The 24,777-nt window shown below is 42.8% G+C and overlaps 3 protein-coding genes and 1 long non-coding RNA gene across 7 annotated transcripts in view; 3 read left to right on the top strand and 1 right to left on the bottom strand.

Moving 5' to 3' along the window:
• Positions 1-216: 216 nt before the first annotated feature.
• On the bottom strand, positions 217-9,645 carry znf384b (zinc finger protein 384 b). 2 transcript variants are annotated; one of them, XM_046045722.1, is made up of 11 exons: positions 9,353-9,645; positions 7,303-7,370; positions 6,929-7,151; positions 6,211-6,324; positions 4,616-4,770; positions 4,433-4,524; positions 3,456-3,680; positions 2,161-2,328; positions 1,964-2,042; positions 1,700-1,858; positions 217-1,555 (listed from the first exon to the last, which is right to left on the bottom strand). In XM_046045722.1, exons 2-11 carry the CDS (start codon positions 7,366-7,368, stop codon positions 1,169-1,171), a joined length of 1,668 nt encoding a protein of 555 aa, XP_045901678.1. In that variant the 5' UTR covers positions 7,369-7,370; positions 9,353-9,645; the 3' UTR covers positions 217-1,168. The 2 variants fall into 2 exon arrangements, with proteins under 2 accessions (XP_045901678.1, XP_045901679.1); XM_046045723.1 differs by lacking the exon at positions 3,456-3,680 and having other exon boundaries at positions 9,353-9,634.
• Positions 9,293-10,873, top strand: LOC123968782. Its single transcript, XR_006824545.1, has 2 exons — positions 9,293-9,354; positions 9,491-10,873. It is a non-coding gene; the product is annotated as an uncharacterized LOC123968782 (long non-coding RNA).
• Positions 10,874-11,312: 439 nt separating this feature from the next.
• si:ch211-154o6.3 (uncharacterized protein LOC563854 homolog) lies at positions 11,313-18,780 on the top strand. Its single transcript, XM_046045073.1, has 13 exons — positions 11,313-11,581; positions 13,478-13,596; positions 14,055-14,296; positions 14,636-14,759; positions 15,021-15,142; positions 15,659-15,745; positions 15,903-15,992; positions 16,377-16,465; positions 17,153-17,375; positions 17,519-17,641; positions 17,778-17,943; positions 18,165-18,253; positions 18,417-18,780. The coding sequence occupies exons 1-13, from the start codon at positions 11,492-11,494 to the stop codon at positions 18,515-18,517; spliced, it is 1,665 nt and encodes a 554-aa protein (XP_045901029.1). The 5' UTR covers positions 11,313-11,491; the 3' UTR covers positions 18,518-18,780.
• A 491-nt stretch (positions 18,781-19,271) lies between these two features.
• Positions 19,272-24,777, top strand: part of LOC123968704 (PILR alpha associated neural protein) — a 7,742-nt gene continuing 2,236 nt past the window's right edge. For 2 of the 3 annotated variants that reach the window (XM_046045605.1, XM_046045607.1), the window contains exons 1-5: positions 19,272-19,318; positions 19,831-19,887; positions 20,087-20,505; positions 20,906-20,984; positions 24,215-24,361. In XM_046045605.1, coding sequence (XP_045901561.1) covers positions 19,877-19,887; positions 20,087-20,505; positions 20,906-20,984; positions 24,215-24,361 — 656 coding nt within the window. In that variant the 5' untranslated portion in view covers positions 19,272-19,318; positions 19,831-19,876. Of the gene's footprint in view, positions 19,319-19,754; positions 19,888-20,086; positions 20,506-20,905; positions 20,985-24,214; positions 24,362-24,777 lie in introns of all 3 variants that reach the window. The other variant, XM_046045606.1, reaches the window with a different exon arrangement.

The following is a 24,777-nucleotide window of genomic DNA, read 5'->3' on the forward strand; positions in this document are numbered from 1 at the left end:
TTGTACATTTCAAATATGCTGGTAAAAGTTGTTCTTGACCAAAATAAAAAGATATGAGCTCCAACAATTAGTCGAACAATTTTTTCTAAGCCAAAATCGCAACAAAAAAAAATCTCTTTGTGGGTTCACAAATGTTAGTAACAGCTCTTATTGTTGTCACTTCATAAAGCCACCACGGCACATAAGTAAATAGGAAACAGAAAAAAGCCAATGAGAAACGTTTCAGAGGGTTTATTGTATTAAGAGCTGAAAAAAACAAAAAAACAACCAAATGTCAGATGTGTCAGTATGTCTGTAAAGAAGTATTATAAACATTGTTATCGTGGGAGTATAATAGTAAGAACATATTTGGATAACATTACTTTTAGGACATACACACAAAGCAGTACAATAGGATTACATGAAATGTGAACTGGCTCATCACTTCCCAGAAAGTCATGTGAAGGCCTGCCAATGGGTGTAAGTAGGTTATATGGATTACCACAGCCTTTAAACACACAATCATACCTTATAAACTGATAGTATATATCTATATATACTTGATTGATATTTTTTTTGTTTCCTGAAAAGGAAATATCTTCTACGTCCCTTTTAAGGTTAAAAAGAATTAATTGCGGGCATGTGTTTTACAACATAGTAGAGGTATTAACACTGAAGAAAAAACTGAAAGTCTCTGTATGAAAGTATAAAAATTTACCTTCACAGTCGACTACCAATTTCATCAATAGAGTGGCCCTAAATTGCAATGGCCAAAGCTGTATTTGTAAGGAAACGGCAGGAGGTGATAAAACATCAAGAGAAGCACTGTCTCTTTGACTCTTTACCCTTCATAAAACCATCACTGTGATGGACTGAAACATACTTTATTGCAGCCTTTACATGCACTTTCTACTCAGACAGGACAGCTAAGCAACAGCAAAACAAATCAAACAAGGCAGAAAGAACAAATAGACGAATTAAAAAAATAAAACAAAATTATCGTCTTCACTATACTGTGTCACCATATTGTTTGTCTGCCTCAAACCATTATTCAGGCACAGTCACTTGTTCCAAAGTTCTTGTATCATCTTAGTATTGCTTTAATCCTTCGTCTCTCCGTCCTCCATTTCTTGTTTTCTTGAATTAATTTGAACATCCCTGACCCCCAAACTCCCTCCTTTAATCGCCTCTAAGAGTTGAGGTGCTCCACTTGAATGGTGGATGCTGACACAGTAAGACAAAGGTCCTTGTGGGAAGTAATGTCAGCTACACTGACTGGTTTGTACTGGATGTCACTGGCAGAAACGGTCTTATACTGGTGCAGGTCAAATGGACAGGAGATGGTTTCTGTCTGGGGGTAGTTGTTCTGGCTCTGTCCCTGCTGACCGCCACCCGTAGCTCCGCTCCCAGCTCGGCTAGATCCTCCATCTGCACTCTCTACCTGGCTCTGAGCTCCAGCCTGGCCCTGGCTTTGGTTCTGGTGCTGGTGCTGTTGTGCTGGCTGTGCTGCCCCGACTGCTGGTACAGTCAACTGGTCTGGATTGTGTTTCTCCATGTGTTTCACCAGATATGTCTCCTGAGATGACGGAAAGATAGGCATAGGGTAAACAGTTGATACATGACTACAAGGTGTAAAGTAGTGGCCAGTTGTCTGATGCTAGAAAGGTGATTCATAGTGTTTTATGTAGAAATGCTCTTCAGAAATGGATATTTGTCTTACTGAGGTATAAGTGCGGTTGCAGAGACCACACGAGTAGATCCTCGCGTGTTTGACTGTGTGTGTGGACATGTGCACCTCCAGGCTTGCTGCATCTATGTATCCTTTATTGCAGTTGGTGCACTTGTAAGGCTTGTCCTTGTTGTGTTGACGCCGGTGGGACTGGGAAAAGATGGTTATTGAAAAAAATAAATATAAATTGTTTTACAGTACAGTTAAGTGTTCTGTGAGACAGGTAATAGCCAACAAGACAAAATTATTTCACACCTGTAAATTTGAGAGTTGCGTGAAGGATTTCTCACAGCCTGGATGGCTACACTTGTATGGCCGATCTCCGGTGTGAATCCTGAATATAAACACAAACACATACATGTACATACACGGACTCACTTTCATGGTGATCTACCCTGACCGCAGAAAGACAAAGAGGCAAATGAGAAACCCAAGCCCAGTGACTCACTTACCTGTTGTGCTGCTGAAGGTGACTGAGCTGTCTGAAGCTCTTTTGGCAGAAGGAGCAGGAGTAGGGTTTCACTCCGGTGTGGATGCGGACATGTTGGGCAAGGTAGCTAGAGTTGGCAAATGACTTGGTACAGTGGGGACACTTGTGAGGCTTTGACTCTGTGTGGTTCCTGATGAGGGCAGACAGGACGGTGAAAGAGAAAGGGAAACAGGATTGTAAAGGTAGACTGATATAAAACTCATGATATTGTACTTTAAAGTGATTGCCTCAGTTTATCAAAACCTGTCAGGAAGTAACGAGAAGATTGGAGCACTAAAATATCTATATATGGATCATTTTACACTTTTACTGCTCTACGCAGCAAGAGTTTCAATTCATGTTCGAATTACAAGTGCCCCAAAGTGGGTCAGGGTTTACAATCACAGAAAAACAAAGCAAAAGAGTGAAAATTATTATATAATTTTGCCCTAGGTGATTTGGGCGTATGAACAGAATAACAAAATGTTAAATATAATAATTGTAGTTCAAAGGTTTTACAAATGCATTCACTTAGATCAACATGCCTCCATAAATTACTGTAAATTGATTAGATGACAGCCAAAAAGGACAGCAACAGGATGACTACGAAATGAGTACAGAGAGCAGGAAAGCAGAGCATGGCAGCAAAGGATTTTACCATTCAATGGAGAAAGTAAGAAAAACCAATGATAAGGAAGTATACCAAACACCACTATGGGTTACATGGGGAAGCCCAATGGAACTTAGTCTGCCTTTAAACCTACATTTCAACATGTATTTCTAAATGTGTATGTTTCAGTTGAAGCGCTGGCAGAAGAAATGACAAAACATACAGACAAAAGAAACATGTAAAGCGGGAAAATGTGATGAAAACGCAATGCAAAACAGTACAGAGAGAAGCAAGTATTTGTACACACACGGAAATAAAAAAAACGAAAGAAAGGTAAAATATTCTCATAGTGTCACTTATTGTTTAAATAATGAACAATTGTCTCATGGACAAAGCCCAACTTAAAAATAGGTGAAATTTGACTTCTAATTTTCTGAAAAGGTCACTTCTGGGTGGAGCTGGTAGCATGCGAGCCAACATCTACATGGCAGTGAAATATGCATCTGCACACCCCTCCAATCTTTTCCCCAAGAGGAAGAAGAAGACAGGAATCTGGGCTTCGAAAGGGCACTTGGCAGGACAAGATAACAGGACAGGGGAATATGGTACGGGGTTTGTAACGGAGAGAGGGGGGGGGGGGGGGGGGGGGGGGGGCGGGTCTGCAGTACCGTGTGTGCTGCTGTAAATGACTGAGTTGCCTGAAAGATTTCTGGCAGTAGGAGCAGGTGTAAGGCTTGGCCCCGCTGTGGATGCGGATGTGCTGGGCCAGGTAGCTGGAGTTGGCGAATGACTTGGCGCAGTGAGGACACTTGTGAGGTTTGGCCTCTGTGTGCGACTTGGAGTGGATCTGCATGTCAGACTTACTGAGGAAGGTCGCCGCACACATCCGGCACCTACAGGCGGAGAGACACAGAAATGGGAGGGCGGGATGGAAGAACAAGAAGGAAGAAGAGGTACACATATACAGACAAGGAGACACAAGACAAGATGATGGAAAAGGAGGTTGTTGGAAGGAGACAGGGGGAAGAAGCATCAACCCACAGAAAGAAATAAGATATGATAGAAAATGATAATAAATAAAACGGAACATTAATAATATAAGATAAATCAATGGCGCCAGGGGAAAGGGTGGGGGGTTGGGGGTTAAATCAAATGTAGAGATGTAAACACAAGGAAAGATGTCAAGGAAGATATCAGTGAAAACTGACAGGGAAAGGTACGTAGATATTATAAAAAGTGAAAGAGCAGGACACAAGAGTGCTTGAGAGTTTACAACTCAAAGAACATGCTATATAACACACAAAGAGGACAGTAGAGGCCAGGTAGCAATTCATGTCCAGTGTGCGCAGAGGCGGAGAGTGCGTCTATGAAGCACTTAAGTATTTGTATCTTAAATAAATTAAGAGAAAGATTTAACTGTACACTTGAAAGAAGGCATGTTCTGCAACAACATGCAGTGAAGTGTGTTTAGTAGAGGTGTCTGTGTGTGCCAGAGGTGTATATCCAGCAGCGCCTAGTTCATCTACAAGAGCACAACATGTCTACGCTCATTTCAACAGGACACAGAGGAACAGGTGTGCTTGCATTCCGCAGCGAGAGCGAGGAGAAATGGGGGCGCACAGCAGGTGTTGTTCTGACACTGTACCTGTATGTCTTTGTGCTATCTTTTGGGCCCTGGTCTTCCTCTTCATTTGACAGGTCATATGGGTCTCCGGCGTGATGCTGCAAAGATGCCAGCTGTCGAAAATAATAAGTTATTTAGTTATCTGATTTTTTTTTTTAATCATGTCAGAATCAGATTTCCCTTTCTACATCTGTATTTTCTTACCTGACCGCCGGCTGTGAGATGTGCCAGTATTAGTGTTTCATTTCCTGGTCCACCCACAGGACCGACCTTGGACAGTGTTGTCTTCTTCTTTCGACCTCGTTTGGAGGGCGCTGGCATCACAACCAAATGGGACGTCCCATCCCCTTCTTTTTTGTCTACAACAAGGATCAACAGCAGCAGGTAAAAAGGGGAGAATACTATTGAACCGAGCAGCAGCAGCATGGGTTTGCAAGCTCAGGGAACAACACTTTTGGGACTTTTTTGGGACTTTTATTTGTGATAGGACAGCTAAGAGACAGGAAATGTGGGAGAGAGATAGTGGACGACATGCAGCAAAGGGCCGCAGGTTGGACTTGAAACCGGGTCGCTGCAGCAAGGACTAAGCCTTCTTACATGGGGCTCACGCTAGTGGAAAGCTAACAGGCGCCCCTCATGTTTTTAACTGTGCGTTTTCTTTCAGGTGTAATTGACTTTTGAATGAGAAAGGACAAAGAATCTCTGTGGAAAAAACGTGGCAATTTCTTAGTGAAGATCTGTTCAAAAAACTAAATCAAAAACATCAATAATGAATATTGCTTCCTTTAAACAGTTTAAATATAAAAGCACAAACATACCAATATTTTATAAGCAAGCTGTGATTTCATCTTTTGCACGTGGAATACAATTTTTAGAAAAACTGATTAATTTAAAGACATAGAACCATAAGTTACTGGCACAACCTGTATAACCAATTAAATCATTAATTAGCTTCCCATTTTCTGGTTTCTTGATCTTGTTGCTGTGTAACTCCTGAGAACGATCTGTGCTTTCGAAGAGAAGCACTCAATTGGGCTCACATATCATTACAAGTAAAATAAAACAATAAATAAAAACCTTCTCTCTCATAGCCTGGGCACAGTGAAAATAACATCTACAAAAGCCAAGAGGTCTGATCCTGTTCCACATCACTAAAAACAACAATAAAAGGTTGCATAATTAGTCTTGACTTAAAATACAGTTTGTTTCTGCTAATCCTCATAGCCTCAAAAGGTTACCACTGACATTTGTGGATACGGTCATTAAAGTTGCTGTAATTCAGCACACACGCAGCCAAACACATGATCCCCTTGCACAAAAAAGCCAATCAAATAGCAGAGGAGAAATTTGAGAGCAGATGTTTAACGAGAGCACAGAAGCAGCCTGAGTGCGAGAAGGGCTGAACCTGAAGTGCAGGAAATCTGTGAAAGTAGCAATATACAGTATCTGAGTTCAAGCACACAGTTTGAGCTGAAGCAGAGCAAATGTAAGCACAAGTAATGCTTCAGTGCGAGGGCAGGGTTTTGAGGGAAAGCCTAACAAAATCTGAACGCGAAATCAATAGGTCATGCTCTCAAATTGAAAGACCACGCTCTTTAATAAAGATAGGAATATAATCCCATAGTTGATGAAGTTTAAATGTATTTACTTCATATTCAAATCATAAATTATAATGAAAACTTGTGTGCTCAAGTGAAATTTTATTAAACAAATACCAGTCTTAGTGAAAGAAAAGTCTATTAAGGCATTTTTAGAACCATGTACGAAGTATACCATACAGTATGGTGTGTGTGTTTTACCTGGAGAATGGAGTGCTGAAACAATCATGGTTGTTGCTGGATGACCAGAGACAAAAGACTGAGAGGAGGTGGGAGAGACTAGTGTTCCCTGAGGAGTTGTGATGACCAGACCCGCTTCAGCAAAAAGTGACAGACAGAAATCAAGAGAGACAGAAAAAAAGAATTAAAGCACAGATTACAAAGGCGAAGATGAAGTCAAAGTTGATCATTGTGCGCAGTGTTCTTTCTCTGATTACAGTTTGAGATGAACAGTGTTCTTGAAGTTCACCAGAATTCCTCTATATTCAGTTTCAAAAATGTATTACAAACACATTTTGAGTAGTACATGCTAAACCAGGAAGTGTGAAGTGCTATAAAAGAGTATTACAGTACAGTGCTGCGGTTCCATTATTTTAAGAACACACAATCCTGAGGTTGTAGCGCACAGCTAGGTGTTCATTTTACTGGCATCGTGTTGCTCTTAGCCAACAGTGCTGCCTGGAGGCTCCATCTAACTGGAATTTCAATTTATTCTCAACTAAATCATTTAATGGATTGCTGTTATTTTATGGTTCTGAACTAAACTTATGGGATGTTAATTCAGCGTTAACCTTTGCTGTCCTTTTGATTTCAAATTGTACTTTGATAATCAGATATAATGTCAAATGTATTGAGGAATAACCAAGTAGTCTCAAACTGAGAAAGCCCCAGAGCCCTCTCCATGTAGAAACAGACTCACCTGCTGTCATGATGCCTGTGGAGGGGACTGACAGCATGTTCTGGGTGCTGTGAGGAGGGTGGAGGTGTGCCACACTACCAGCCTGCCCTCCTCCATCTGTCTTTGCCCCACCAGTGGGGATGGTGAGAAGCGCTGTTTGGTAGTGGGATGCAGAGGAAGGAGAGAAGGAACCATTCTTTTCCTGTTGCTCTTTCACCTTGTTCAGAAACATGGCATTCTCAATCTGTCAGCAGAGATGAGATTTTTCATTTGATTAGTCAGACTGGACTCCCTCAATCATTTTCTTGTAGTCACAAAACACCTCCTCTAAGGAGCTTCTTGTTAACATCAATCCTGAAGAAACTGCATATTCTTGATTTCTTGCCCAGTCTTACCTGTCCTGGTACAGTGGGGATGGGAGACCAGAAATACGATGAATTAAAATGAGAATCTTCCATCATTTCTGCAATGGCACAAAAGTCGCAACGGTGAATTACTGTAATGACTGAGCCAGTACTACCACTGGTTACTTTGCAGTAATAAATATGACGTACAGCTACTAGAAAGACATAACCAATAGTCCATAGCAGTTAAACTGAAATGATCTCTATGTAAACAAAAGAGTAACGTCACATTTTGTGATGCAAATACTAAAAACACACACACACAAGAACTAACACTAGAAGGTATATACCTTTATCGTAATATTTGTCAACACAGGAGTATTAGAGGCCTTCAATTCAAATTATGTTAGTTGTCCAACACAGACATGTATATTTCCCATTGTTTTATTAGTCAAGAGGAACTCTTCCAAGTGTAACTGAATGTGAAGCTGTACTTTATATAGTACACATTACAGACTGGTTATTCATATTTAATAAACCACATCATGATATGATAGAAATAGTTATAAATGTTCGACCTATTGAGCTGAACATCAATAAGATGGTGATTTCCAACACCTTGAGGATATGCTACATTTTCCTCCTTGGCATAAATAAAGTTTATATAAACAAACAACCTCTTTTTCTAAAGGACCCAGTCATTACCCAATTATCCTGCTTGGGATCCCTTGGCAAAACTTAGTTGCTGCGCCCCCACTTACCCCAAATTAATCCCCATTTTGCTGTGAGGTAATTTTATTAAAACACAATAAAATCTGAAGTTCTCCCATATTTACCAATTTTAACAATACCCTTTTTTTTAACAAAGGATCCCTCTTTAAAGCATGATCTGAGGATCAGGTAATAAACCTAAACCCACCAAAGACCCTTGGTATGTCAACTGATACTGCCCTTTAATGGTGAATATTCCTAGACAAAGTAGGCAAATTTTAATAAAATGAGTAATGGTTGGATTCCATTTAGCAGCTTCAGTTTCTGGGTCTGGGAATTGTCCATACTGGCTAGCTGTCACACTTGCCATGACTTACTAGGACACAGAACAGAGCAATGATTCATGCTATTAGTCATACCTGTGCTTTTCCTACTATGACAAGTCGTGAGAAAAGTCCTGTTAATCAAATTTCCCCAAACTAATTGCCACACAGTGAAGCTGGGTGTTTTGAGGGCCCCTGGGGGTGTGGCACTCTTGGGGCAGTAGCTCACTTTGCCCAGTTGGTAATGCAGCTTTGGGTCCAGCCTTGTAGGCTCCTACTGGCAAAGGTCCAATTAAAAATAGAGATAAACAGGGGTAGACTGACTGATAAGAGGAATTATAAAGGTTTAATAACTAACTGAGTGAGTAGAGAAGGTATGATGGGAAGACAGCCAAGGATCGTGAATATGGTTTTAAAAACAAAAATAACACATAGGTCTCTGGGATTAAGCGTGTCTTTGGCACAATAAAGTGAAAGTATACATTAGAAAGTATGTTCCTGGGATTTTAATAACATCGATTAACGTTATGTTTAATTTTCTTAACTGGACTTTATCTGTAACGTTGTGAGCATCAACACACAGTGCCTGACCTCACATTTTGTGGTATTTACAGCAGATTCAACTTCTTAGCTAACGTTATAACCTGGCTCAACAGACACACACCACGCTTGATGGAACTACAAATCACCAGATATCGCTAACTTTTATGAAGTGCCAAACCACTGCAGATAAATGTCATGTTTACAATAAGCCGTAGCTTAACAGAAGGACTCCATTTCGGGCTCCTTGTATCTTGTAGTTAATCAGGCCCGACGTGCTCATTAACTTTACAGTTAGCTAGCAGACAGCAGTGTGTCTGTGTGTCTCCTGCTTGGGAAAAAAATAACAAGCAAAGCAAAAAAAAAAAAAAAACACCCAAAGGATAAAAAAACTGAAGCGAAGAGAAAAAAACCAATAGACCATCCTCACATACTTCCGGCTGTGGAGACGGGTGGAGAGGCGGCAGCAGAGTCATGCAAATCTAACAACAAATACTATCGACTGCATGGAGAATAGTGGCGTTTACCGGTAACGACGACTCCTTCTCCCTCCCCGGAACTCTCGTGGGTCGGGACAATTTGGACACGGTTTCTAAATCTGTCCAAATTCCTGCAAACCAGTAAAGTTTTTTTCCCCTCTTTGCTTTTTTTTCTCTTCGGTGAAGCGGCTGCCTCGTCTAAGCTTCACTTCCTCCGGATAAGGTCGTCAGACAAAAGAAGTGTGTGCGGTGATGTCACTTCCTGTATCTGAGGGACAGTTCATTTAAAAATGTCTCAAATGTAACGTGGTCGTCGGTCAGCTGGCTGGTGTCCTTACAGCCGCAGCTAAATGGTGACAGGTACATGGTTGTTGGGGTTTACTTTGTTAGATTTCAGCTTCAAATTGTTGGGGAGAATCCAGTCAGTATGCTGTGTTCAAGTGCTGTCGGAAGTAACACAATCCGGTAGGTGTCGGGGTCACGAGAAACTTCATAGCGCCAAATATTATTTGTTATAAAATTGATAGTGACAATTTTTTTTGTTACTAAATTATGCGCCTAATACATTGCCCCTCAGTTTGTTATTTATACCCTCAAATTACATAATTATGCTATGTGGACTTAAAGGAGTGGTAAGTGATTGTAATCCAATACACTTTCTGTTAGATTTGGTCTATATTTCCTCGCGGTTTGCTAGCTCTACATTTGGTGTGTGCTCTGAAAAAATCAGGTTTTCCTGCGAAACCCTGGCTGTGTAAACGGAAAACAAACAAAGTGGTGTGGACCCTGAGACACAACATTCCTCCAGCCAATCAGCAACAGCTGGACTCCAGGCACTGTGAAAAAGGAGAGATGGCCGAGAAAGGCCAAAGTGGGAAAGGTCTGAAGAGTATAGAGAAAGTTATATGACCAGACAAGCGCAAAGGCGTTTCAACGCTGGAGAAATGTCAGATTTGAAATTTAGGGGGTTGAGCATCTAAGGGAGCACTGAAGGGACAAGTGTATTTGTCAACAATCCTTGTGCAAAATCACTTACACTCCCTTTAATGTTGTGTGCCTTGAAATAACTAACATGTACCTTAAAACTGCTTAATTATTTTACTCAAAGTAATAATTACCAACCTTAATTCTAGAAGTCCTCCTCCTAACACCATGGATGGATTACCCAACAATTGACAACTATGTTAGTAATTGATTATTCATTCAACCATTTGTCAAGTAAAAATGCCAGACATTTATTGGTTCCACTTCCTTAAAAGTGACATTTGACTTTCCTTGTTCCACATTAGAATACATTTAATATTTTGTGGTCCTAAACTGTTTGAACCACTTTGAGGTTGTAGCACATGTACCATTCAGCTTTTACTACAGACAGCATGCAATATGGCCCCTCCAAATCTTATTTGTAAGTTGATTTTTGGCAGTTGATCACAAAAATATGTATTTTCTTATAAGTGCTATGTGTCATTTTTCCTTGTCTGTAAAACTATCTGTATGTGTATGCCTACTAACACTTTACTTGTGGAGCATAGGCTACATCAGTTTTATCTAATAAAATATTGAAGTATGTATGGCTTTTCTTTAACACTTTTTCTCTTCCTCCTCACCTTGCTATGGAGGTACAAATATACATTGCAGCACTTACATTTAAAAATCAAACAGCCATTACTGTCTTTTTTTGCTTTATTTAAATTTGTAATCTTAGTTACGATCATGAAACTCGAAAATACGAGCTGACAGAATAGCACTTTAAGGCAGCACAGTGTTACTGTCCTCCAGTAGACAAAGTGACTTTTGGTTAGTTAGACTTTTGTTATGTGGATTAACTCTTGTCATAGGGATTAGCAAGTGATATCTGTAATTGTACACAATCATGTCTGCTTCAATTAATACCCGTGAAACTGTAAACGTACTGTAACATTATATTTTTAACCGTTTTCAAGGCAATGCTTTAACGGTCCACGTGATGTCGCTGTAAGAAAGGTTATACACGTCTACTGTACGTCAACATCCGGCGACACGTTTCACCTACACACAGCTGAACCGCGAGATATATTTTATTTATTTAGACCTCTCCATACTTTTTATTAAAAGACAATGTTGTGTCTTTGACACTTTCTGGCAAACTGAGAGTCATTTTAAAGTGTAAGTTAACCCGCGGCGACTTAGACAAGCCCAGAGCTTCAAATGGGGGAGGTGAGGAAGCTGCAGAAGAAGTTAAGACAGATTGAAAATCTGGAAATAAAAATCAATCTTGCCCCAGAAGAGAGATTCAAGGTACAGAAAGACTTAATCAGCCTTTTTCCCAATGTGATCAGTGTGTAGGTAACGTAAATCTGTGTGACTTCAGTACATCCTGAATAGATTTCCCTCCGGTGTAAAAACACGTTATGACTGCAACTCAGACTTTACTAGAGCACAGACAAGGATTTAGTCAAAATTATAAACATTAGAACAACTATCAGTTCGCACCAACCTTCAGTAAAGTTGTGTTGTATATTCATACACCAAACAGTCTATTAAAGTATATCAGATGTTGCCCATGACGGCCAAGCTCACGCTGTTAAATAAAGATGATATTAATGGTGTTGGTATGATACAATATTATGAAGGAAGGCTTCTTAAACTAGCAATAACAGTGTTGATATCTTACAGAAGAAAAATATGTAATTAACATGAATTAATAATAGTGGAATGAATAATTTGACAGCTTTTGCCCTAGGAATTTGGGAGATCAGAAGCTTTCACTCTGAGCAGAGAGCATCAGAAAAAATAATGATATGAATGAATGACTTCAGGAGAGCCACAATATGTTAAAGGGCACTATCTGAATTCTGTAAATTATGGCCATTTACAGCTGATAGTGATGGTGAAGGTTACTTGTATAGTATCCATAATTAATTTCTGTGAATAAGTTGCATTTCCTTTGTCTGAACCGGTCTGAAAGGTATACTGTATCGCGAAGTGGCTTACAACTAAGCAGAAAAGGATTGTAAATCAAAAGTAACACAAAAATAAATTTCCTATAAAGTAAAATTACACTTTATTTACCTTATATCTTCATCACAGTATTTGAGGAAATATAATAATAATAATAATAATAATAAGTGTACTGCACTTCCATAAAATTTGGGGACTCAAAATCAGTGGTAAGTACATTTACTGGACAGTACTGTTTTTAAGTAAAATTTTCACAGTATTTATGCTTAACTTGGGTATTTCCATTTTGTGCTACTTTATACCACTACTTATTTATCTGAAAGATATAGTTTTACATAGAAAAGATATAATATGTTCATAAAATAAGCCCAATTGTTACAGATGAAACTAATTAACAGTTCAGAATATATTTATTATAATTAGCTCAAACCAGAACCGTTACAAATTATGTTTGTCAATGTGTGTGTCAATAATGATAATAATAATACAACAGGGGTTATTCTGCTTCCTAAAGAGCACTTCTACTTTTGATACTTTTACTTTTGTACAATACATATGTACTTTAATTCAGTAATGTTTTAAATCCAGAACTTCTTCTATCAAAGGGGTATTTTTTTACATTTAGGTATTGCTACTTTTACTTAGAAAAATATCTTAATACTTATGGCACCACTGCTCACAAGAGACACATTGTTTTAATGGACAAAATCAAATCCTGACTTTTAGTCTCCAGTAAGGGTCACAGGATCCTACATTTACCACAAGGCAACTCAGTCCTGTCTTTGTTGGACCCTCCCTGCCTACGAATTACCCACATATTTTAAAAATCCATGCCCCCGGTTTCTGTAAAAAAAAAGAGTTGTAGTCTTCGAGCCCAAGGCGATATAACCCTGATGACATCACTATTACATCATCAGGGGTTATTTTCTCAGATTTAATAAAGCTCCACCAGAGTAAGACATATAAGAGTTTTTAATTAAAGTAACAATTAAAGTAGCTGACATTTATGTGTGGAGCTATCCTTTAACACAGGAAACAGCCACTTAATATCAAGTTGACGAAAACACTCATTCATGCACGTTTCATAACTCACACTCAGAGAGGAGCACGGCGTGTGTCGCCAGTTGCAGTCTAATAAATCAAGACAGGCTGGCTATGTTGGTTGTGCATACAAACAACTTGTGGATTTAGTAGCTTGGTTTACAACCAATCTCGTGCCTTCTTCCCTCTCAGATCTCCAGGAAGGCGGAGCTCCGTTCCAGATTGGCTGAGCTTCAGCTGCAGCTTTCTGGCCCGCAGCAAACTCTGGGGATTGTGGGAGACGGAAAAAAGGAGAAGATGAAAAGACAAGTGTAAGGAAGTGAGGGAGAGGTACCAGCAAGGGGGGGGGCAGATGGAAAAAAGCATAATTCTTCAAAAGCAACAACATTCACTTTGAAGCCTTTGATCTTTTTTGTATATCTATCCAAACACACTGGAGGTCAAATACTGTCACACTTAAAGAAAATGGGAACTTTCTGCCATTCATAATGTGTTATGTAAACATCATTCAGGGATATCATCCTCCCTATTAAAGCGCTTCAGGGTTTTGTGTAGATCTCGGAAATCACCATGTGTGAATATTAACATCAAACTGAATGAAATACATGCATTCTTTCTGATACACTGAGCCTTAGCTCATTAGGAACTACTGTTTTTGTTTGTGTGGGACTTGGGGATCCTCTACAGGTATGCTCCCTGTTGCAAAGAATGCTGTGTGCCGTTTGCATCTTGATTATTCATTCAGCTCTTGCTTTCTGAACTGGCACAGGGAGGATGCCCCTGAGGCCCTTCCATCACAAACGCCTCCAGCCTCCAAGATCCTTAAGGGAGAAGAGGAGTCCAAAGCTCAAGCAACGCCAGCGCCGGCTGCCAGGCGGAGAGCGACAGGAGGGGGAGCAGAGATAGGCAGACAGCAGGAAAGGACGGCGCTGGCCAGAGTGTCAGATCAGCACCGAGATGTGTCAGCAGGCTGTGCTGACTTTGACAATGAACAGCAACTGCGACAGGAAGGTGGGATGATTAAGAAAAGTGGCTGAAGAGATTGTTACTACAGTTTATCGCAGGCAGCAAAAAGTAAAATGCAGTGCCCTAATTTGCGATTAACATCTAAAATCAGATTATACAAGTATGCCCCAAGGAGTCCTAACAAGCTCATGTGGCTGCCAGTATTAAAACCAACAGGCTGCTTTTGCTTCCCTGAAGACAGGACCCACGTTTTGCATGCCTGGAGCTAAATTATCCCCGTGCTTTGCATTGGCAGACTTATCCATATTGAAGAACTGTGTAGATTAACACGCTGGGGTGCTGATAAGGGGATGTTGCTAATTGCACAAATCATTTCTTTTACAGAGGCTGAATTTACATCCCTCAAATCGTCGTGGGAGAAGGCAAAGTTTCGCTTGAGGCTGTTGGAGGGTCATAATGACATAGTCACCTGTGTGGTTGCCATTGACAACCTGGTGGTTTCTGGAAGGTAAAGCAGGAAGGAAGCCCTGATTTGCATAATGGATGTGCAAAGTGAACATTTCACCTAATTTATCGCTTAATATGCTCCTGCTTGCTCCCTCGCTGTTTGACATGTATTTGTTTTTCTTCGCCCGCCCCGGTTGCTGGGCACAAATCTCTTGCGATTTATGTCAAACGCCTTTTAACTTTGTTTCCGCCGCCTTCTCTCACTCACCATAACTCCCCTTTTATCTTCCTGTATCCTCTCTTTCTCGCTCTCCACCTTAAGCCGAGATACGACAGTGAAGGTGTGGCACGTTCCCACAGCAACGGAGCACAAGAACCTGGGTGGTCACACTAGCGGGGTCACCTGTCTGTCTGTACCTCCCCCTGAGTACTGCAAGAGGCTGGGTGAGGACACACACACACACACACACACACACATATACCGACTATAGCTGAGTAATGTCTGTGTCCTGCAGTCTGGTAATTATAGGAGAGGTTCATCTGATCAACCCCAGTAAAAGATGACCTCAGTAGACACTTTCTGTTTGAAGCAGGCAGCCTTCCATCACTTGAACTCCAGCGCCCTCCCCGGCTCTCCTCCTACACTCCCTCCCCACCTGCTTCCCCAACTTAAAATACCAAGTCGAGAAGTTCAGAGCATAAATGATGCTCCTCAGTCCAACTAAAGGCACACTTTGTTTATCAGCTAATCGTTTCTTTTTTTAAATCATGTCTGTTCTCTTTTTGCCTCCTTCTTTACAATCTTTTCTTTCTGTTCATTTTGTACATCATCACTTATTTCCTCAGCTTAATATTTTTGTCCTCTTCTCTCTCTCTCTTTTTCTGATCCCACGGTCCTTCCTCCTCCTCCTCCTCCTCTTTCCCCTACCGCTCTTTTGTCTGTGTTTGCCCTCTTGCCAGCCCGGGCCCTGTCTTTGTCCGACAAGGAGAGGTTTATTTTGAGTGGTTCGGCAGACTGCTACGTGAAGATCTGGGCCCTGAGCATTGGTACGCTTAACCACACAAACATACACATGCTGTATGTATACAGGTAGCTGGAGCCTTGGGGCTCTGTCTGGGAAACGTTTGTGCACTGAAATCAATGTGGGCCCATGCGACTGGTGTCCCGTCAATTTAAAAATGAGTATTTTCCCGTTACCTTCAGGGCAGTGTGTTAAGTCTCTCTACACATTCAACGCTGTGACTGCGCTCTGCTTTGTGCCAGAGGAAGACGGCTACATCATCACTGGGTCAGGTGTGTTTTTGTGTGGAGAAGATGTGTGTGTGGACTAAGAGCTAGTGACACAGTGAACAGAATGATTGGAGTTAGATGTTGACATATCACATCGTATTTGTATCTACTTCTCAATATGTATGTGTTTTGGAGCAGACATGTACTTGCATACTTATTTGAATGCCAGTATGTGTAAATGTCTTTACTAATAAGTAGGCAGAATCTTACACAGTGGCATCATCTGCCAGTGAGTTAGTGAGTGCATCGCAGGGCTATCGGGCTGAATCAGAGCGACTGAGGCACACGGTTTAGGCAGTCAGGCTCAGGTGGGTCGAACGTGAACAACACTAATGACTGCCAGCCGCCTGTCAGCACATGTTAACTTCACATTCTGTCACCCCTTAGACGGGGGGAAAGTTCAAGCCTGGAGCTGGCACACTTTCGAAAACTGTCAGTCAATCAACGCTCACCAGGAAGCAGTCACCTCCATCCAGGTGGGTGGGTCACCTACTAGCCATGATATGCTGTCCACGCTGAAGATGCTAAAGCTGTTTTTTCATGTTCAGTCTATTTTTATACAACACAGCAGCTGACACAGAAACACACCAATGTTTCTCGCACTGCAGAAGCTGTCTAAAGTAGTTTTAGAACTCTTAATTACTGATTTGTGAAAAGGCCTCTCCTCAGGAAATCAAACAGCTATATTTCTACATTCTTATCCTCACACAAGCTTTCCTTGTTTATTGCTTTCAAATGGAAATCAAAGATATTTGTTGAGATGTAAGCTGTGGCGCTTGGCCAATTTTAGAGAGCACACAGAACATATTTTGAGCAAAAAGGCTTTTTATGGATATTGGAATCCAGAGCTGCATATGCACATTTTTTTTCAATTTGCAATCATCAAAATATGCCTTAAGCATTAAAGCGTAGCACATCATTGTCATCCTTTTTGTTGTTTATCATGCAAAGCGCACAATCCATTTATAACAGGCACAGCAACATCCATTTTGAAAGTGTTCACACATGTCTTTTCCATTTACACAAACGTATTATACACTCTCTCTCGCCTTTTCTGTGTATCTATCTTTCTCTCTCTCTCTCTCTCACACACACACACTCACACACATAAACTGTAAAGACTCAGATCACCATGACAACCGTGTCTCCTGTGCCCTCCACAGACTCAGGGTCCGCTGGTGTTCAGCGGCTCGGCCGAGGGAGGGGTGTCTGTGTGGGAGAACCGGTGTTCGGATCGAGACCCCTTGAGGCTGCTGCACCACTGGAGCAGCCAGGTGACGGGATGTGGAGGGGGGATGGGCGGGCGTCTCACCCTCAGCCCGCGAGGAGACCGAGTGCTCGTGGCATACAGTCGAGCCTGGCTCAAGATCCTGCACTGGAGGACTGGTGAGCTCTGGAATGGGCAAAGCAGAGTGTTTGTCTGTGTGTGTGTGTGTGTCAGATGGAGAGAGCAAGAGATTGAAAAAGGAAGGCGGATGTAGGCACATTTGCATAATCCTTACCACCTAACATCTGTCCAATTATCACAGGAATGGTATCCAGACTGACCAATCACAGCAGCATCACCGGGGTAACAGATTGTGTTCACCAGACAGGGGGCCTCCTAATTGGCTCCTGCTATGATCTGGTGAATGGAGAGAGCTCACTAAATTGTGAGTAGCGGAGTAAACCATGTGCAACCAAAAGTTGCTCCTCTCTGAGAGGGTGAAAGCACTTTAAGGACTTAAGACAAAATCGAAACCACTTTGTTTTCCTCTGTTGACCCCCATTTCCTTCATCTCCCTCTAGTATTCTCTCTGCCTCAGTGTCGGTACCTGGCCTCTCTGACCTGGCCCGACGCACCCAGAATCCTCTGCTTTGCAGCGTGGACGACAGGGAGCGGAGACCACCGGTGGGTCACTGGAGGTCGTGACCTCCTCGTGTGGGAGCAGCTCCCTAGTTCTGGGAAGCAGAGGTGGGCCCAATACATGTCAGCACTACTCAGTTAAAAATAATTTAGTCTGAACTGCTCAAATATATTTCTCATTTGCATATCCATTATTCCTTCCAAGGTCAAGTGCATTGCTGATTCTGTAGCTATATTGGGATTTATAACGTGCTGCGGATTTAACTGAGTTTGACACACACTTCTATTGATATTAAGTGTTTAATTAATGTCGGGTGTACATGTTACAGGGGTGACGTCACAGCGATAAGAGACTCCAGGTTGGACTCGTGCTTGCTGGAGTCAGAGGGGGACACAGAAGATGACGAGGAGACTGATGGTACAGACACACACACACCCGCTGCAATTTCACACCTTTTGATGTTTTTATTTACTGACGCACATGCTTGATGAGTAACCATGGAATTGCGGATTTCACTACCATGTTAATTTTAGATGATGCATGTCGTGACGAATGCTTGTGACCTCCTCGTCAAATTTAGATTACGAGGATGATGATGACAGCGGTGAAGGAAAAGACACCCAGTCTGGCGGTGCGGAGGACGGAGGGTCCGGCTCGTGGTTGCGCTGCGTTCTCCAGTGAGTGCCGGCTTCTCACGCCGAGGACACCACGGCCTGCAGCCATGGAGAGGAAATGAGAGGGAGAGAGCGTATAGTGACAGAGAAGGAGGGTGCAGGGGAGTGAAGTGTGACAGACTGAGTGTCAGTGTCGGCGGGGGGGGGCATATGGGCATATGGATGGAGATAGTCAGTGTGCGTTTATGTGTGAGTGGTAGGCAGATTGTTTTCTATGTAAATATTATTTCCACATACAATAAAGCTGTCACACTGTGACTCTCACCTCCACATTTGCATCTGGTTTGTTTTTTTTCAATCGGACCTTGCCTCTTCTTCCCACTCTGCCTGTGTAGCCTATGTAAATGAAATATTCCATCTTTATTCCCCTTGTTCCTTCCTCCTCCTCCTCCTCCTCCTTGCTGTCTGTAGTTCTGTCTCTTTCTCTCTGGGGTGTCCTTGCTGTTTTTGTAAACATAATTGAAGAGTTTTTGGGGTTGTTTTTTTTAACCTCCCGCCTGAGCTTATTAATGTCGCTCTCAGTATCAGTTTCTGTTTGCCTCGTCAAATTCATTCCTTTTCCTCCCCGTCCATTTAATTGAACCCGTTTTAAAAAAACACATAATTAGCATTTAAATCTCCTTTCTACAGTCTCTTGCCCTCCCTACATATCTCTCTCTCTCTCTCTCTCTCTCCCCTCTCTTAGTCTTGCAGACTCTACATGTCTCAGTCGCTACGGCAACCGATGCTTTTTTTCCCCTCACTTGCTCTCTGTATCTCCCCCTTCCTCTCGGTCTCCCTCTCTCATTCCCTCTCTCCACTGCCAGAGGTAGGCATGATAACTGATATGTGTCGGAGTGCGTGTGTGTCTGTGTCCGTCTCCCGGTGTGCTCGTGTCTTTCTAAAGTGACATTTCTGTGGCATTTAGGCAGCAGTTGTTGGATAGGAAGTTACCTCTCAAAGTGCCATATAGAGTACTGGCTCCATGCATGACGCCTCTAATGATGATTAATGTGCTGTGCTCAGGTGTGCGCACTGTAAATGTGTGTGAGAGAGCAGAACAGAAAATGAGCGTGTACTTTCGGGTGTTTTTGCATGCAGATGTGGATTCTGTATGAACATGTGGCGCATAATTGAGTGTTAGATTGAAAAGCCCAGGGGAGTCTGTGTATTTTTTTTATAAAAAAAAGTGACAGAGTTGGTTTTGTTCCATTCCTCTTGCCTGTTTCTATGTTAACATATTTTTTTATCTGGCAACATAAAAGAAGGAAAAAAAGCTGGACCCTCCCCCTTTCTCTCCCTCTCTCTCTCCCTCTCTTGCCCCTCTGTCCGATCTTACAGAGAGAGATGAGTGGAGGAGCGGAGTCTCAGTGAATAGAGCGAAGCGATGGAGAGATGGTAAGATGGATAGTATCTGAGGTGAAGGAGGGATGTATGGGGTGCAGTTGCATAAAATGTCATTCTGACTGATGGCTGGCAAGGGAATCAATGTCTCTGCTGATGAGGTCATGCAGAGCGCCGGTAGACATACATTTTCTCAGACAACTTCTCTGTCACTCCACCACCTCTCATTTTTTCTCCTCTGCTTCTCTTCCAGCTCCATCTCTCTTGTCGCACGACTGACTGCCCTCCGCTGGCTCGTTTCCCTCCTCCTGGTTGCTCTGGTGACACAGCCCTCCACCTGTAACCGTGACGACAGTGAGGGCGAGGAGCAGGTGGACGCCCTGTCGGTCCAGCTGTCCGTCACCGCCCAGGTCACACCCACCCCTCTGTGGGCTGTGGTCTGGGGTCCCACGCAGCCTCTGGAGGATGAGACCTACCACTTCCTCTCTACCCAGGAAACTGACCCCCTGCACCAGCATGGGAACCAGCAGGAAGCCAACACCGCCACGTCCAAGGACTGGCCTTATCCTGGTGCAAGTATGCAGCCCAGAGAGGAGGCACCGCTGGAGTCTAGGAACCAGGAGGGAGTGGAGGACGGAGGGACGGAGGCGGAGGAGACGGAGCCTGAGGAAGGTGGGCATCAGGAGATGCACATGAAGGATTTCTAAATAAAGGTGGCCACGAGCCGCAGTCCATGTGAACACACACATGCCACAAGTCCTCCAGGGAATTAGCTGTCACCAGGGTGAAGGCTGACACCATGCTGTGTGCAGCCGGCTGTGTCTGTGGCGGGGAATGCCTAATAAAGTTCTCATCACTCACAGAGAGGAATTGGCCGCTGTCAAACTCCAAGACACAGAGAAGACGTCATTGGATTAGTGTTATAGTTGGGGGCCAACGTCTTGCACTTCAAATTTCATGTTCCAGCTGGCTTCACTGATTTCTTCTTTTGTTCTGGATGTAATTATACATGGTCATGGTCTGAGATTAGTAACAGCATGAGCATGTATGTGTATGTATGTGTGTGTTACAGTGGACCCTCAGTTCTACGTCACCGTGACCATCTCCTCGCTTCTCATCCTGACAGCAGTCGTCATTACATCCAAACTCTGGTAGGAACCTAAACTGTCCTCAAAAAGCTTGTTTGTGTCTGTGTGTATGGCCACATATATAGATAAAGTGGGCATTGCTCAATCAAAGTGAATGATCTGGAAACTTTCTTACGACCTGAGCTGGTTCTGCTGATTGAAAGACCTTATGGTAGAAGTTGTGGATTAGCCAAAATAAACCCCCACAAGATTTCTCCCTTAATATGGTGTCAATTTGGATTTCTAAAATTCGGGCACTTTAAGACTGAGAAGGTTAAATGAAGTGCCTGATCTGAAACCATTTAGACCTCCTGGATTATATTTGTCCTGAAAAAATAGATTCTTTTCAGAATAATATGTACCTCAGATAAAAAAGTGATGTGTTGAGGTCAACTGTAGATTTACTTCCAAGTCAGGTCCCCCCTAAGGGGTCAAATGATGATTAACAAGATAGGAAAGCAGAAAAAACATATTTGTGTTACACGAAATTGGGTTTAAATTTTCAGACGTTAGACCTGTCTGTGCTTTTTATGTTGTTAATTACTGGATAATGGTACTTCCATAGTGTTAAAACAATCTTAGAGGGACTAATCACCTTTTTCTTGGCCTGCTTATAATGTGTAGACACATCCAAACTTTTTTTTAAGTGGTAAAATACGTTGGGAACCATTTATTTAGAAATTAGTTACTTAGTTACATCGTTATGGACGTAAGAGATTGGAGTATACTGTGTTTTGAAAAACGGGGCTGAAAGCATCTAGAATCTGATTTTTTTGATCTGAAAACTGAAGACTTGCATTTGATGGGTCAAGATGAAAATGTATGGATGGGGACTGTTGTGTCAGGAGTAGTGAAGAGGCCAGATGTGTGGGTTTCAGTGAAGATGGGACCTTGAAAGTTAGCAAATGTGTTTGCATGTGCATGTCGTCTTGTCCGTGAGCCCGTTGTTCATGATTACGTAATGTGTCTGTCTACGTATTCCCCTCCTAAAGTGAGAGCTGAGTAATTGCTTACTAATGACTTTATTAACAACACTTGTGTTCCTGGAAGTCACAGTTGGCACAGATGTGTCATTTAGTGCCATTGGAGTTGCAATGATTAAACATTCACTATAACCATTAGGACGGGATGGGAAGCAAAAACAGATCTGTTGCCTGACAGGCTTGAGCAATAGCATGGCTTCACTGGTGTCAATGTGCCTTAACAGCCCACTGGCCATTAAACCTCTCAGAGAATGTAAACACAGGGTGGGGGTTCTCTATATGTTATGTTTTCAGGCCTCGCAGCAAGTCATCGCTGCACACATGGCCATTAGCTGAAAGTGGGGAGTCATCTATATGATGTAGTGGAGCACTTCCACTCTTTGCTGATCGAACCAATAACACCTAGTTTATTTGACCGCTGGGACTCCTCTCTTCCTGCATCTGACACTGCTTTTTATTCTCATTTTTGTCAATCTCCTTCTTTTTCCTCACCGATTTATACTTTTTCTCTCCTCCTCATTACTGTAATTCTCTTATCTGATCATCTTGCCCACATTTCTATTGTATCAATTTTTCATTTCATTGCCTGGATCTGTATAATTTGTTCTCCTTTTTCATACTCTCTCTTAATCCTAGTTTTGCTCCCGCACTCCTGCATTATCTCCTCTCGCTCTCTCTCTATCCCACCCTCCCTCTTTTCACTTGGGCCTCCTTCCACTTTACCTTCCAGTGAATTTTTTTCTTTCCCTGAATACCTGTGTTCCCCCTCTTTCTTGAGGGTCTTTCGCTTACTTCCAGTTATCGTCATTTTCTTGCTCTAGCGCATGCCTGTCTTTGCACAGCTGGTTCCGCTCTTATCTCCCTCACCAGTCTCCTATCTCTCCCAGCGCCGCTGGTCCGGCTGCAGATCCATAGATAATCCTCCAGCTTGCCGTGAGCTGATACACGATAAAACCCCCTTTCTCTCTGTTCCTGAGAGTGGCCTTCGCTGTTATTTCGATAACTTACTTCACCGGCCCCCGTCATGGAGGAAAACCCACGCTGCTGGTGGATCCAAAGTGGCCTCACAAAAGTGAGAATCACAGGGATTTAGACTGGAGACATGGCAGCAGCCCCACTCTATAGACTGGCTCGTGCTTCAGTGTCATAAATGTGTAAATAACGCCATGTGTTAGATGGAGAAAGTGCCGCGGAATGAACGGGTGGGGGGTACAGATGGACTGAAATGATAGCCTATAGTGGAAATTGGCTACCATCCAGTTCATTATGATTATAGAAGAGCGGCATATGTGCTCAGTGATTTTCCCAGCCCTAAAATCGTCAGTGTGGCTGTTATCAAGCGTGACGATGTTTGTGTATAAGTGTGTGTGTGAGTATATATAGAGAGATAGAGGAGAGCCAGCCCGAAGAGGACAGGTGTTACTGAGGGAAGATGAGGGAACAGGATGGCTTTTATGGCTGTGAGAACAGCTTTGTTGTGCATGTAAGTATTCTTAAGAGCCTGAACCTGTGACTCTTGACGGCACCTTCACCCTAACTCACCCTCCCTACGGAAGTAATGGCACGCCACCTCAGTGATGCGTCACCCCTCTGTCCATTTCTTTGCCTTGTTGCATCCTTCCCACCCCCACCCCCCCGACTCGGTCCCTCTGTCATCCCACAGTGCCTGTCTCCTTCCCCATTTCTCGCTCTGCCTCCCTCTCCCCTCTGACAGCGTTTTAATGAGTCCGATGAGTGCACTAATTCTCTCTCACAGTGGCAGTGTAATGTATTCGCTGACGCTAAATGGCTCGGCTGTTCTTGATGCTCTCTGACTTTGTTTCTCTGTTTCTCCCCCCCCCCCCCCCCCCCCCCCCCCGTCTTTTCTCCGTATCCTGCTGTTTTTTCCATGTTTGTTTCTCTGACCATCTACCTTAATTTCAACGTCAACCTCTACCACTTATTGCTCTCTGTGTCTCCCTTTCTAACCTTCTGTTACTGTTATCTGTCTCTTTCAAACTCCAACTTTCTTTTTGTCCTTTCATCTCTGTTTCTATTCCTGTCCCTCTTTGTCTTTATCTTTTTCTTCCTCTGTCTGCATCTCTCTTTGTCTTCTTGTCTGTCTCCTCTTCCAACAACCCCATTCCCTCCCTTCTTCACTCCCTTTCCATATCCTCTCCATCCTTGTCTTTTCTTTCTTCCTCTCTTTCTTTTTCTTGCCTCCTTCCATCCCCTCTCCTCCCTTCTCTGCCTCTCTCTCTCTCCATCTATCTGTGCCACTATCTCTCCCAGTTACGATCGCAGCTGTTCCCAGCATCCGCCCCCGCTTTCCCGTGGCGTGGCTCCCCCCCTCTCCCTCGCGCTCCCTCGTTCCCTCGCTTCGGAGGACAGCCGGCAGACGTTGCACAGCACCTCCTCCTCCTTCGCCGACAGGGAGAGGTAATGAGTCGCCTCACCAGCTCTGCACAGTCTGAGTGTGTGCGTGTCTTAAGTCTATAAGTCTGGTGTGAATGCACGAGTATCCGTCCGTGCACCTCTGGATTCAAGTTTGCTTCTTTGTGTGTGTGTGTGTGTGAGAGTGAAGCAGCCTTATTACCTCTTTTGCATGCATTGTAAGGATGTACATGGAGTATAATTGGACAGTAGTGCTATTCTCTGTGGAGTAGTCAGGGCTGAAGTGTTGGTGCTGCTGTAAGATGTATCAGTGTTTTAAACTCCCTCTCAAGATGAGTCATCATGGGCCTGTGAAAAGGCGCCTAGCCGCCGTCCATGAAATGATGCTTTTATTTGAGGGTATTTAAAGTTAATCTCAATCAGGATAATTATAGTGCTGTACTCCAGTGCTCCCCCCCCCC

The sequence above is a fragment of the Micropterus dolomieu genome, linkage group LG03, assembly GCF_021292245.1.
Source record: "Micropterus dolomieu isolate WLL.071019.BEF.003 ecotype Adirondacks linkage group LG03, ASM2129224v1, whole genome shotgun sequence".
In the NCBI taxonomy this organism is placed as follows: Eukaryota; Metazoa; Chordata; class Actinopteri; order Centrarchiformes; family Centrarchidae; genus Micropterus; species Micropterus dolomieu.